This window comes from Chelonia mydas, chromosome 1 (genome assembly GCF_015237465.2).
Source record: "Chelonia mydas isolate rCheMyd1 chromosome 1, rCheMyd1.pri.v2, whole genome shotgun sequence".
Classification (NCBI taxonomy): Eukaryota; Metazoa; Chordata; order Testudines; family Cheloniidae; genus Chelonia; species Chelonia mydas.
The window spans coordinates 190875332-190889838 of NC_057849.1; the positions used below are offsets into that span (position 1 = coordinate 190875332).

Genomic DNA, 14507 nt, shown 5'->3' on the forward strand with positions numbered 1-14507 from the left:
TGTTAATTTTATATCGCTCTAATTTTTTAGCACCAAGTCAAACCACCTTGCAGAAGTCTAAGTGTGCTAATGCAAACGTTTACCATTGTCAAACAAAAAAGAAATCAAGTTCCTTCGACAGGATCTAGTTTCCATAAACCCATGTTGATTTGCATTAATTACATGACCCTCCTTTAGTTAATTATTTAGTCCCATATCAACTGCTCCATTATCTTGCCTGTGACCCATGTCAGGCTGATGGTTCTGTAATTGCTTGGGTCATTCTGTTTATCCTTTTTACAAATTGGCACAACGTTAGCTTTCTTCCATTCTTCTGGAACTTCCTTGTGCACCAAGACTTACTGAAAATCAGCATTAGTAGTCCAGCAAGGTCCTCAGCAAGCTCCTTTACCTTTGCTGCATTCTTGGAAATGACTTAGAGATTTTGGTTTAAATTTTGCCCCAAAAATTTACTAAGGGAGACACCTGGCCTGTAAAATTTTTGAGCAGCTAATCTGGCAAACTTTTATAAGCAACTGAAAACAGAGGCTTGTAATGGTAAGTGTTGGGCAACCTTAACAAGTGGTACTGCCAGCTGTGACTAGAATATATTGGTAGTATGTATTATTTGTAGCACCCCGGTCAAGATCAGGGCTCCATTGTGCTGGGCACTTACTGTAAAAACACATAGGTAGACATGGTTTCTGCCATGTCAACATAATTCACTTCAGCAATGCTGTTTGAAAGATTTTATGTTGTGTTTAGTACAACTCTCTTGTGAGCTGAGAGCATGTTAGGAAAATCATCTTTTTATTTTCCTGCTGGTCATGATGATTGTAAATGTATTTAAAGCCCACTGCAAACAATATGATTGTCACATCTGTACATATTCATTGTTTATTTCGATTAATATATTAATAGAAAGCACCTGTCCTAATTTTCAGGTACTTTGGACAAACTTCAGAACTGTTTATAGATGCATCATTGGGCCTATGACATAAATCAATATTAAATTAATTCATTCAGCTCTTAATATTCATTTTAATCAAGGCTGTCTAGAGGAGTGCCAAAGGAGCAGAAAGAGTGATTCTAAGCAACTGTTCACAAGTAGAAGGGTGTAATAATGGTTGACTGGTGAATTGAACTAGAAAAATTAACATCCACCAGGCTTTGCTTCTAGACACATCAGCTTTAGTTATGTTAAATCCTGTGCTTTCTGTAGACAGTTTTATAGTCAGCTCAGTTAAAAGCTACTGTGGTTAAATCAATAAATATGTTAGTGCTTAGTTTGTTGTTACCTATAATGAAATGAGATTGACTATTGTTTTCAAAGTATTTAGATTTGTAAATATTAAACGATTTGTTTAGTCAGTACAAATTAGTGGATTTGAGTTTGGCTCCCCCTTCCCCCCCCACCCCCCCACCCCCAATTTTAACTAGGATGTTAATTTTGGCTGATCATCAACTGTCTTTGTAAGCTGTTACTTACCTAACATACTGACTTACTAAGTGTACTAAAGTAAGTTTTTGGGTCTTCTTTAACATGACTTTGTGTATGGTATCTGTTCAGCTGTATGGGGGAGGGAGTTGTATATAGAGTGTGTGTGAGTGGTGTGCATATATGTATACACACGTTAAAGCTACAACACATGTCATGGCATTGTTTGTTTTCTCACCTTACTCCATGATTGTTTCTTAGTGTGACCTGAGAGATGAGCACATGCTTTGGTTTTCATAGACATTCAATGTTTGTCTTCTTTACACTATTGATATGGGTTTAAAGACTAATCAGGTTTTATTGATGTGAATGCTTACCATTACACCGAACTAAGGCTGCTAACCAATATCACATAGAACATCAGATAGGTATGATGCATTTTATAGGCTGGATTTAAACTGGAATCTTAAAGGTGAAAGGTTCCATATACATTACCTAGTACTTGAGCTATGAAGTCTGCCCACAAAATCAATTTTAGTCAACACTTCATATTTATTTCCATGGCTAGTGCTCTCTGGATTTTTTGGTAGCTTGGTGCTGAGCTCTGTAGAAGCATACAGAGTTTATGGCCACTTGTGGGAAAATGATTCAGGTTTTTGGATAATAGCACAAAACTGATTACATTTTAAAAATTTAATTCCTCTGAATTAGTTATTCTATTTTGTTAGGACTAAGTTTAATTTTGGTTACTGTTCTTTCTTTGAGATGATAGTGATTACATATTTTCATCCCATGGATAGTCTTGTGGTATAGTGGCAATGAGACCTATTCGCATAAATACATTAGGCACTGCCTCAACAACCTCAATTTTTGTGTTGGGTGAGCCGCATAATGTTTACTGTCTGGGTAATCAGCTTTTTGGCTTGTGGGCTGCACAGCCTCAGACTTCAGGAGAACCTTTAGTGCTTATTGCTAACAAAGGTAAGCTTATTTTGGGTTTGGAGTGGCTGCTTTTTAGGCACCCCAAATGTAGTCCACTGATAAAAGACCTGATCGGTAACTAGAAACACTTACCACAGCAGTTTCTGACTGGAGAAGAGGAGAGAGGGGAAGAGCTGCTAAGGAAAGAAGCAGTATTCTAGAAGTAGTACTTGTGGTCTAAGAGTTTCCAATGGCAAGGATTTTCACTCTTTACCTGCCTTGTTTCTTTGGCTTTTTCTTTTCATCATTCCTCCTATAGAAATAAGAAAAGGGAAGGAACACCGATAGGGGAGGCTTTAAAATTGTTTTAAAATTATGAGAGGAAGAATGAAGGTGTGAGGTAACAATGGTGAGCAACTTCTTTTGTTTCAGCACTCCCCCACCCCCTTAGGAAACTTCCAGTTCTTCAAGCACTGAGGATTGTATGATGCTCTCTCAGCATTTGGCAGAAAAGCACTGGCTAAGCATTTACCCAGAGGATAAATGTATGAGTAAGTTCTTTCCTGTTATTCACAAACTCAGCTTTTCCAGGATTCATGAAAAAAATGGTAATTACTTCTGTATAAATGACTTGTTATGCATAATGAGATGACACAGTACAATTTACATTTACGCAGTGCTTTTCATTCAAAGTCCTCAGTGTAGTTATTCGTTTGTTAAACCTCACACTACCCCAGGGAAGGAGGTATTCTCATTTCCACTTTACAGATGGGTAAACTAAGGCACAGAGAGGTTAAACGAGTTTCCCATGGTGTTTTGGCAGAACTAGGAATTAGAACCCCAGTTATTCTGACTCCCAGACCCATACTTCAGATACTGAACCATGCTCCCTCCCTTCCCATGCTTTTAAAAGTGATTTCTACACATATCCCAGAGTTGAACTGACCCCCCCAGAGGCTAGAAACAATTTTCTCTCTCAGGGCATACTGGAAGCGATCTTCAGTTGTTTTTACTTCCTTCAATGCATTAAGTAGGGTTAATTTGTTAACATTAGATGATGTATCCCACACAACCAATAATCTACAATTACATGGAATGGGACACGAGTCCACCTTCTGGTTTTGTCCCCTGTTGTGTGTTGTCGTCGAAGTGAAATGTTCCTGGCTGGTATCACAGATGGTGGCAGCCACATTATGTGTATCATCTGACATTCATCCTAGATAATTTATGGATAAACTCCAGTGCAGTCCTGATCATAGCATTTCTTACAGCATTGGCAGTTGGTGATTGACAGCCTGGCACTCATGTCAGAAGGAGACCATATTTCATTCTTTGCAGGAGGAAAGCTGGCAGGTATTGAAGAAATGTGTTAATTTGGGGTTGAAGGGGAAGGAAGAGATACTCAGACATTTGTAGAAAAGGCACAGTTAGTTTTATTGGCATGTCTGTGGTTCTAATCACCATGGTAGTGGAACATCCAAAAATACTATATTAATGAAGAGAGAAAAGGTGGGTGAGGTAATATCTTTTATTTGACCAGATTCTGTTTGTGAAAGACAGGCTTTCAAACTTACACTGAACTCTTCATTAAGTGTGTCAATGATTTTGCGAGATAAGGAAGTGTTATCCCCTCTTTACAGATTGGGAAACTGAGGAACAAAGGTTAAGTGACATACATGGTCACACAGGGATGGTGAATAGCAGAGCTAGGGAGAGAGAACCCAAGCCATCCTGACTCCCAGGTCTGTGCCCTAACCCCAAGACCATCCTTCCTCCCTTACTGTTGCTTAGTGCAATATCCTGTGAGTCTTACTGTATCCGGAACATGCAGACCTGAAGTGTTTATTTTAAATATAACTGATCATGGGAAAATGAGCTTTGTGTGTGCTTTGGATTTTCAAGCTTTATCAGCTTGCTTTTTATATTGTAGAGTTTTAAAAAAAAAATCATCAGTTCACCTTATGAATGCTCTTCAAAAAAGAGCTTTCTTAGTGTATATATATGTATTCTAAATAAAAATATTGTACAGTAGCTTATTTTTTCTTTAATACTAGATTGAACTACTTCTGTTTTAGACATGATTTACAAAAAAAGTTTGATTAGTCTTGATTTAAAGACATTCTAGATCTAATAGACTTCACTCTGGTGCTTTCCTTATGAAAGGGGAATTGTGTTGCATTTTTTGAACTTGAAAACCTGTCAGCATGAGTGATCACATCACTTACTGTGGCAGATTGCAGCCTAACAAATAATATGTACTCTTGTGCAAAGATAAAAATCATTTATTAAATGATTCAAAGGAAGCAATCTCATGGTAATCTAATTTTCAGCATGACGTAACTGCAAAATTAAACAATCTGTCATTCATGTTATACCTCTTAGAGAATCTGATTCTCTTGCACATGGTTGGAGATCTCTAGGACTATACAGACATTTATTTCAAAATGAGAGGCAGAGCAGTTACCTTAATCAAGAGACAACTGGTAGCATACAATAAAAGCTCTCTGCATAGAAGTGACAAGAATGGACGCTAGAGAAAATAATAGGCAGGCAGATGTGTTTTGTTTCAATTTATTTGCAAAGTGTCTTTGTAATAAAAATTGTCTGATTTTATTTTGTGCGCCATTCAGTGATTACAAAGATGGAGGAAGACATGGGGACCTCTGCTTCGTGTTGTATATTTATGTACATAATGGTCCTATCTAATGACTGATGAGTGTATTCTCTGTAGATCTCAGTGTTTATCATTATTCTCATTTCACAGACTGGGAAGCAGAGGCACAAAAGTGTACTAGTTTATCAAACATACAGCGGATCAGTGGCAGGACCACGAATGGAACCAGGTCTTCTAACTCCAAGTCAGCCAGACCGCACCACCTCCCATAAAATAAAATTAAATGTTGGCACAGCCTAATTTTTAATGTTGTTCCATGCCAGGCATACTTAAATTTCCTGTTTTATAGAAACTGAGGGGTAGAACTTCTCTTCAAAAATCTTTATTATTTGCTAGCTATTACGGTTAACATACCATAATATTTTCTTTATTAAGCCCTATTTTCAAATGATTACAATGGAGTGATGAAAATTCCTTCTGGGCTGAAGTGTATACATCTCAGATGGCTTTGTTTTAGAAAACTGCTTCTGACAAGCAGTTGCTTCATAGTGTATGTTAATTGCTTTGAACATTTATATACTTTTGCAGTTAGAAATGGAAAAAAAAAGTGTAGTCTCTGGAGAAGATCCTCAATTGGTGTAAGTCAGCAGAGCTCCATTGACCACCATGCATAGCCCTTGATTGTGCTGGAACACTACCACCTGAAAATTTGACCCTCCATAGGTTATCTACAGCTAGATGTATATGTTCAATGTTAACAAAATACAGCCTTTACTGCAGCATACAGGGTTTTTTTCAAAATCTGTTTCCAGAATGCTCATTGACTGTGTCAATGCTTTAGGGCACTCTCTCTCTGTAGACGTTGAAGATACTGGGTGGGTTCAGGTGGGCTGTGGAAACTCAGCCTGAACTGGGAATGGAAAAGTCTAATTGTCTATGCGTTGGAAGTCAGGTTGACCCAGTGGAGGAGTATTTGCATCTACAGTAGGTGTTGGGCAGGTGGCAGATGATACAGGGAAGGAGTGAGTCATGCGGACTTTAAAATGTAGTCTATATACAATTAATTAGTGGCAAGATATTCCTAAGTGTCACCACAGAGTAACTCTTTTCTGGTATAAGATGATTGAAATTTGTACTTCTGATTTCAGTGTGGCAATCCAGAAAAAAGGATATGAACCCATCATGGTTTCCTCTGTTCTGCCATGGATTACTTGGTCTATACCTAAAACTTAGCTTGACCTAGCTACATCAGTGAGGGCTGTGACAAATGTCATACCCTGTGTAATGTAGTTTGTTCAACCTCACCTCCAGTGTAGACACCGCTAGGTCAAAAGAAGAATTCTTTCATCTACCTTGCTGCTGTCTCTCAAGGGGGTGGATTTACTACAGTGATGGAAAACCCCTCTGTCGCTGTTATAAGTGTATGCTACAGGGCTACAGCAGTGTGGGTGAAGTGCAGCAGCTGTGCCAGTGTAGTGCTTGTAGAATAGGCATACTGTCATGTCCTCACTTGCATTGTGCCTTCTGTGAAGTACAATATGGGATTCCTATTTGAATTTGGGACTTTGGAAAGAAGGGCAGTCTGGATCTATAGAGAACTTAAAAACCCAAGTGTTATCTCCTAGACCAGTTAATTATTAAAATAGTTCAATATTTGGGCCCTTAGCATCTGCTTACCTCACAATCCTTAATAGATTTTATCTTCACAATACCACTGTGAAGTCGGGATGTATTAAAAACCAAGTGATTTGCCCAGTGTCACACAGGACATTTGTGGCTGAGCTGGGAAATGAAAACAGGTCTTTGGAATCAGTCTAGTGGCTAGGGGACTGGACAATCTTCCTTACACTATGGTTTATTAACCCTAATTAATGCAGGGGTACTGCAGTCATGTATTATAATGAATTGTGCTCTGTTTATAAGATGACAGTTCAGTTTTCCAGTCATCACCACAACTTCAGTTCCTGAAAGAAGAAAAGACATTTGCATCCAGGGTAAAATTCACTGCACTCACAAAAAGCAGGGATATTTAGGCTCTATACAAGTGGAGTGTGGGACAGTCCAGGAGAGGAAATTAACACCTCCAAGCCAGTACCAGGGTGCCTGTATGCTTAAATAGTAGTTGTAGACCTGCAAGCCAGTTACTTCTGGAGCCACATAAATGTGGATTTGAAATCTCTTTTCTCGTCTGCAGTTAGTACTATACCAGTGTGGCTACTTGGCTGTCACAGAGAGCCTTCCCACAGCATTCAGGGAGTGCACAGCCACTTCGGTAAAGCCACTCTACAGGGAGATCCTATGTGCAGCTCCTATGGGGGGGATGAGGTGGTAACAGATTTTCCAAATCAAGGTGAATTGCACCCCCAGAGAAGAAAACAAGAAGCACTAAAGTTCAGTCTTACTTCCATACACCACCCTTAGATAACACATTACACCCCCTGTCTTAGCTTTAGCTTCTGATCCATCAAATATAAACACCATAGGCAAGATTCTGGCCACCTGATCCATCTACTGAGGGCTGCATTGGTGGTATAAGGCAGGCAGAAAGCCATTCTATTCAGCTATTCCCCTAGCATAGAGGAATCCCCAGAAGATGTAGAATCTGTATACTTGGCTTTGTATACAAGTATACTCTTTCCTTCTGACCACCACATAGGGGGCATATTGGGAGCATAGCGATGAAGTAATGGCTGGAGTTCTGCTACACTCTGACAATCCCCTGCTGTAATAGAGCCTGTTAGGGAGACTGTGCAACTGATCATGATTTAGAGCAGCTCTAAATTCTGCTGGGAGAGGGCCCTTCCCCAAAGATTAGGGAAAAGCAACCGTTGATGCTCTGAGCTGGGGCCGAGGGCTTTGCAGTGTGGGAGGGGGCTCTGGGCTGAGCCTGGGGCAGGGGGTTGGGGTGCAGGAGGAGGTGAGGGGTGTAAGCTCTGGGGAGGGAGTTTGGGTGCAGGAGGGGGCTCCGGGTTGGGGCAGAGTGTTGGGGTGCTGGCTCTGGGAGGGGGCTCAGGACTGGGGCAGAGGCTTGGGGTGCAGTAGGTGGTTCGGAGTGCTGACTCCGGGAGGGGGATTGGGGTGTGGGCTCCCGCCGGGCGGCACTTACTTCGGGCGGCTCCCGGTAGATGGTGTAGCGGGGACTTAGGCTCACTTCCTGCCCCGGCCCCATGCCGCTCCCGGAAGGAGCCAACGCTCCTCTGCAGCCCCTGGGGGGGCCATGTGGCTCCGCGTGCTACCCCTCTGTATTGGCACCGTCCCCCGCAGCTCCCATTGTCCATAGTTCTCTGTTCCCGGCCAATGGGAGCTGCGGAGGCGGGGCTTGCAGGCAGGAGACGTGTGCGGAGCGCCCGCCCTGGGGCCGCAAGGGCGTGCTGGCCGCTTCTGGGAGCGGTGTGGCGTCGGGGCAGACAGGGAGCATGCCTTAGCTTAGGCCAGTGGTCACCAACCAGTCGATCCTGGAGACTCTCCCAGTCAATTGTGATTTCTAGTGGTTCAGCAGGGCTGCCGCTATCTGCTATAGATTTTCTGTAGAATATGTATTAAGTACCTGTTGCACTAATTGTGCTTCAAAAGTTTATTTTATGAAATTGGAACTCGGTGACTTAGCCACTGATTAATAATAATGATCTGTAAGTATATTTTTAAAATACTTACAGATGATTAGTTCTCAGTTTAAGTAATTCACCATATCCATGTTACTTATTAACTATGTCCAATCTATTTCAGTAAAAATATGAAGCTTTATAACTTTAACCAATAACTTCAGGTTTTCGGGAGGCTTCATTATGGATATCAGATAGATAGCAAATGTGTAGGTGTCAGCATGGTCTAGTAGATAGGACTTTGGACAGAGACTCAAGTTCCATTCCTGGTTCTCTCATTGGCCTGCTTGATCTTGAGAGAGTCACTTCACCACCCCATGCCTCAGTTTCCCCCATCTTTAAAATGGGGATAATGATACTTGCCTCCCCTTGTAAAGTGCTTGAGGTCTACTGATGAAAACACTAAATAAGAGATGGGCATTAATATATTTTCAATGAAACCAAAGAACAACTTTTTCCTTTGAAAATAATGCCTCTGACTACTTCCCCAATTTTTTTGTAGCTGAGTTGTTTGCAGGGCAGAGCCACTGTTGTATAATTCAAGTGGCTGCCTGATCATAGAACAGACACTAATACTTGGCCCGTGTTCAGCATGATACTTTATCACTTGCCTCACTTTCAGTGCAACTTGTCTTATTGAAATCAATGTACTGTTTGACCACGTCAAACTGTCTGTCCAGTTAGCTCTTCCCGAACTGGTTGAATCTGTAATGGTATGGGCAACAGTCCTCCAGATGTGGAGAGCAGATGGGAAGTGGAAGGAGAACGTGACTTAAAAAATATAAGTTAGTCTGAGGTGGACCCTGGTGATTGAAAAGTCACTGTAAGATGGTGGTTGCTTGCACTGTGTTTCAGGCCTGAGTCCTGAGATTTAAAAATAAAGAACATATGGGCCTAATTAAAAAGAACAAAGGAAACAGAGTGGGGGAGGTGGTGAGGAACAAATCCAGAAAATAAGAAACAGTTGGACACCCGAATTATAGGCATCTGATTTTACTGGATTAATTAAAGACTGCTGAAGAGCTAACCCCACAGCCATTTGGAGGGGTGGGGGAGGCAATGCAGTATATTAATTACACTTTTTTTTTTTTTAAAGACTTGTGGTTTTATTGTAATTCTTTTTATCATCGCTTTCCTGATAGCAAAACCTATAGAAAAAGCTTCAATTCAGCTTCCATTCTAACTCTATTTTCAGTTGCTCCTGAGTTCTTCAGTATTCTTCTATTTGGGCTGAAATTTTCCATGTTTATTTTCAGTCCTAAGTTGCAGCTATTTGAGTTAGGTGAGCAGGGAAAATATACTTTTTCCTATTCTGAAAAATATTTATTTTGTCATGGGTAACTTCATCAATTGTACTTCTCATGTATTTAAAAAGGAACTTTGTAACTTAAGTAACTTTGAATTTTTCTCTTTTAAAAAAAAAAAAGCTACAAGCAATTACAAAATAGTAAACATTTTATTATGTTTTGGTTTAATTGCTTGCAGCACTATAGAGTTATAAGGGAGGTTTTTAACTTGTGTAGTTAAAAATGGTTCTTGCCTTAATTTTTAAAGATAAATTAGATGCAAAAATGTATCCAGATACATCTGCTTATCTGCTACATATCTGGGCTGGCCCTGAGGCCTTAAAAACCCTGTTTCTTTCTTAGCTAGGGTGATCAAGGATATTCCCACAATGAAAGCCTTGTGGGAGTTTTTCTTCCCAAAGCCTCTTCTGACAAACTCTTTCACCAGAAAGGATATCTGAGTTGAAGGATGCATTGTTCTTTTTACTACACTAAATGGGATTTTTTGTCACCGAAACTAAATTGCTGTTGGTAACGAACTGATGTGAAGCCTGAAAATTTATAGAAGTGAACTAGTAGCAAAAGTCTTGATTTTGTTTGCCACTGAAAACTTGAAGGAAACGTTAACACTAGAGGAGGCATGTTAAAGAAAACAAGAAATAGGAAGCATCTGCAGTAAAGAAAAGTTGAAGAGAATCAAGAGAATAAAAGTGTTGGGCAGAATGAGTGGGATGTGATAGAGTGGACAATTAACACTGTCCTTACACTTTGGATTGAAAGGTGGTACGTCACACGTGAAAATGTATTTAGTGATTATCCAAGTCCATAGTAGTTGTCTAATATTCAGCAATTAAACAGTACAAGGATGGGGCTTGTAGGCAATCCTAAGATATACAATGTTCTATTGATTAAAGAACTTTGAGATTCCCATGAACTATCACAAACAGGTGCTAAACAGAATCAAATTCTATTCCATTGTTGAAAGTTGTAGCTTAAAGCTAAGTATAAATTGTCAGTGGAATGTATGTGAATACTTGCATTGCAAATACATGTTAAATATGAAAAAATAATAAAACGTGTTAGTCACTTATTTACTGGGGCTTGAATTGGGGGTTCTTTGTTTCCCTTTTATCAGCCGATGGTACAAACACCTTATATAAACACAAGTTGAAAGACCTATTAATGGTTTTGCAAAAAGAAAAGGAGGACTTGTGGCACCTTAGAGACTAACCAATTTATTTGAGCATGAGCTTTCGTGAGCTACAGCTCACTTCATCGGATGCATACTGTGGAAATTGCAGAAGACATTATATACACAGACACCATGAAACAATACCTCCTCCCACCCCACTCTCCTGCTGGTAATAGCTTATCTAAAGTGATCATCAAGTTGGGCCATTTGATGATCACTTTAGATAAGCTATTACCAGCAGGAGAGTGGGGTGGGAGGAGGTATTGTTTCATGGTGTCTGTGTATATAATGTCTTCTGCAATTTCCACAGTATGCATCCGATGAAGTGAGCTGTAGCTCACGAAAGCTCATGCTCAAATAAATTGGTTAGTCTCTAAGGTGCCACAAGTCCTCCTTTTCTTTTTGCGAATACAGACTAACACGGCTGTTACTCTGAAACCTGTCATTAATGGTTTTAAGGTTTTTCCTCTTTCTTTTTCTTATAATTGCAGGCGAAACCTTACAAAGCTGTCCCTGATCTTCAGCCACATGCTGGCAGAAATCAAAGCAATCTTTCCTAATGGCCAATTCCAGGGTGACAACTTTCGTATCACAAAAGCAGATGCTGCAGAGTTCTGGAGAAAATTTTTTGGAGACAAGTAAGTATTGCTGGTTAGAAGGATTATGAATTCTGTCTTATAACAGGCATACAGAGAAGTACTGTTTTAAATAATGCAAATAGAATAGATATAATTTTTTTTGCCAGAGTTGCCGTAATGATTTCGCATTTAGTTTCTCTATGGTTATTTAGTTTCAAGAAGTAAAGGTTGGGTGCAGTAGTTCTCTTCTGTAGGTAAAATACATGTAAAGAAAAATGAACTATGGATGGCGTGAAGGGAAAATTAGGAAGAAAGTTTTTTGTTTTCCTTTTAGTCTTTCAAATTGTGTTGCTGTAGAAGGTGCAAAACCCATGATGAAATTTTTTTTTGTTTTCTTAAAATTATATGAATTTTGATCCTTTTCTCCAAATCCCATAAACAAATCCTGTCTGCTTTTCACTTTCCTGTTGGTTTCCATTTCCAGTTTGTCCTTCTGTGTGTTAAGCAAAATTTTAAATTTGGAAAGTAACATAAGCTAAGACCAAATTTTCAAGCAAGATAGGAATATAAATTACAGTAATCTCTAATCTGACTAAAACCAGTACTTGTCTCGAAATCCTCTTCTGCTAACCAGTGTAACATTAGAGGCCCCATCCTGAAAACAACAGCACACTTATTCCTGTCCATAATCCCTTTCATTTCAGTTTAAGGAATTATTTTCACTTAAACATTGACCACAGTACGTTAAATTATTTCATCACTCTTCTACATCTGAGAAATTAAATTTGAAGGTGAATATGAATACTTTGCTTCTGATCCTGCAAACACCTGTAGCTAAATTTGTCAAAATGAGAGAAGATACGCAGGTGGAGGTGAGATGATTTAGGTCCTTGGAGGTGAGGGTAAGAAGCTGCTGTCTTGTCACTCCAGAAATATTTTCTATCCGTCTAGTAAACTACAAGGCACTTGCTCCGTACAGTCAGAAAAAGATAGTTTCACCTTAATTAGATACTGGCACTCCAAAGATTGTCTAAACCATATTTTTTAGGTTAATGGATACTCTTGGAGTAGAATAAATACAGTTTATCATTTTTTATGGGCCATTGCATCTAGGGTGAATTTTAAGATATGTTTAAGATATGCAAAACCACAATGCATTGTATGATGTATATTCTTGCCTACATGTCCTGCTACAAGAGATTTACCATAGACTGAATTAGGAACTTTAACTGAATCTGATGTTCCCTGCCCATATTGCTACATTTTCAGTGAACAAGTTTACTGCCTAACGCATACTCTCAGATTAGTAATGTTTGACTATATTTGGTTTCTTGAATATGTGCGCTACTTAACAAATACGTTAAGATGGAGTCCCTGTACTGAGGACCTTAGAGTCCAACTCTGATATGACATGTGGAATAACAGTTAAAGTGCAGGAATAGATGGAAACAACATATCTGTGTAGATGAGTTCTGGGAGGCTTAATGAAAGAAGTGAGTTTTTAGAAGAATACGCTGTACAAGGAGGGTATTGTGAGCGTACAGGATTGTTTAAAAAACTGGCAACTAAATAGAGCACTTCAAACACAAATTGTAACATTTTAAAAATACTTTGTGGACTTTATGCAGGCTGTAGATGAATATGTGATACAGTCTTGTCACGCCTTCATTATCAGTATTTATCATTGCAAAACACTTTTATAGTGGCAGGAACAGAAAAAGGTTGGTGAGATTCATAGTTTTTTTTGTTTGTGTTTTTGGTTTTTTTAAGGTCACAAGGGACCATTATGATCATCTAGTTTGACTTCCTGCATAACACAGGCCATAGCATTTCACCAAGCAATTCCTGAGTCAAGCCTCTAATCTCTACTTGAGCTAAGGCATGTCTTTTCAACAAGACACCCAGTCTTGATTTAAAACACTTCAAAGGATGGGTAGTCCGCTATGGCCCTAGGTAATGGGTCTAGTGTTTAATTACACTTGCTGTTAAATTGCCCCTTACTTCTCATCTGACTTTTGTCTAGTTTCAGCTTCCAGCCAGTGGATCTCATTAGGCTTTGCCTGCTAAAATAAATAGTCCTCTATCTGAAATCTTGTCCCCATATAAGTATTTATTTCTGATCAATTCCTGATCAAGCCATCTCTTGATCTTCTTTAAGAGAAGTTTCAGAGTAGCAGCCGTGTTAGTCTGTATTCACAAAAAGAAAAGGAGTACTAGTGGCACCTTAGAGACTGACCAATTTATTTGAGCATAAGCTTTCGGGAGCTACAGCTCACTTCATCGGATGCATCCGATGAAGTGAGCTGTAGCTCCCGAAAGCTTATGCTCAAATAAATTGGTCAGTCTCTAAGGTGCCACTAGTACTCCTTTTCTTTTTGTTAAGAGAAGTGAACCTGAGCATGTTTTATGCTGCCATTGGCCCTGCTCAAAAGATCTTTCAAAACATCATCAAGGGTCAGAAAAAAAATGTGTGTTTTTTTTTTTTAAGGATTTTTATTGTCAAGGCTCGGGGCATGTGACTTAAAATTTCTTGTGATAGAGCACCCTTTAAAAAAAAAAAGTCAATTAAAAACACCAAGTTGTAAATATCAAGTTTTTTAAATGCCCACACGTCTTCTACTTTTCATTTCGTGTGTCCTTCTTTTCTTAGTTATCCTTAGAGTTTGATCCTTGGTCCCTTCCCCTTTTTCCTTTTTTGTGCTATCCTTGGGTAACTTTACCTGCTATTCTGGCTGCAACGTCTATTTCTTTGCTGAATACTTACAGATCGCAACCATAAATCTAAATCTAAATCCAACTCTGAACTTCACCCTTGGCTTGTTCATTTCCTTCTGACCCCTCCTCTTTCTCTGCTTTTCCTGAGCCACCTGACTTAGTGCCTCTCTTCTCCTTCTTGT

The 14507-nt window shown here is 39.4% G+C and overlaps 1 protein-coding gene across 8 annotated transcripts in view; it reads left to right on the forward strand.

Annotated features, from left to right (window-relative positions):
- The window catches only part of CBLB (Cbl proto-oncogene B), a 192184-nt gene that overhangs the window by 77418 nt on the left and 100259 nt on the right, over window positions 1-14507 (forward strand). For all 8 annotated transcript variants that reach the window (XM_037907760.2, XM_037907747.2, XM_043538543.1 and 5 more), the window contains one exon: window positions 11524-11670. In XM_037907760.2, the coding sequence (XP_037763688.2) occupies window positions 11524-11670 (147 nt within the window). The remainder of the gene's footprint in view (window positions 1-11523; window positions 11671-14507) is intronic.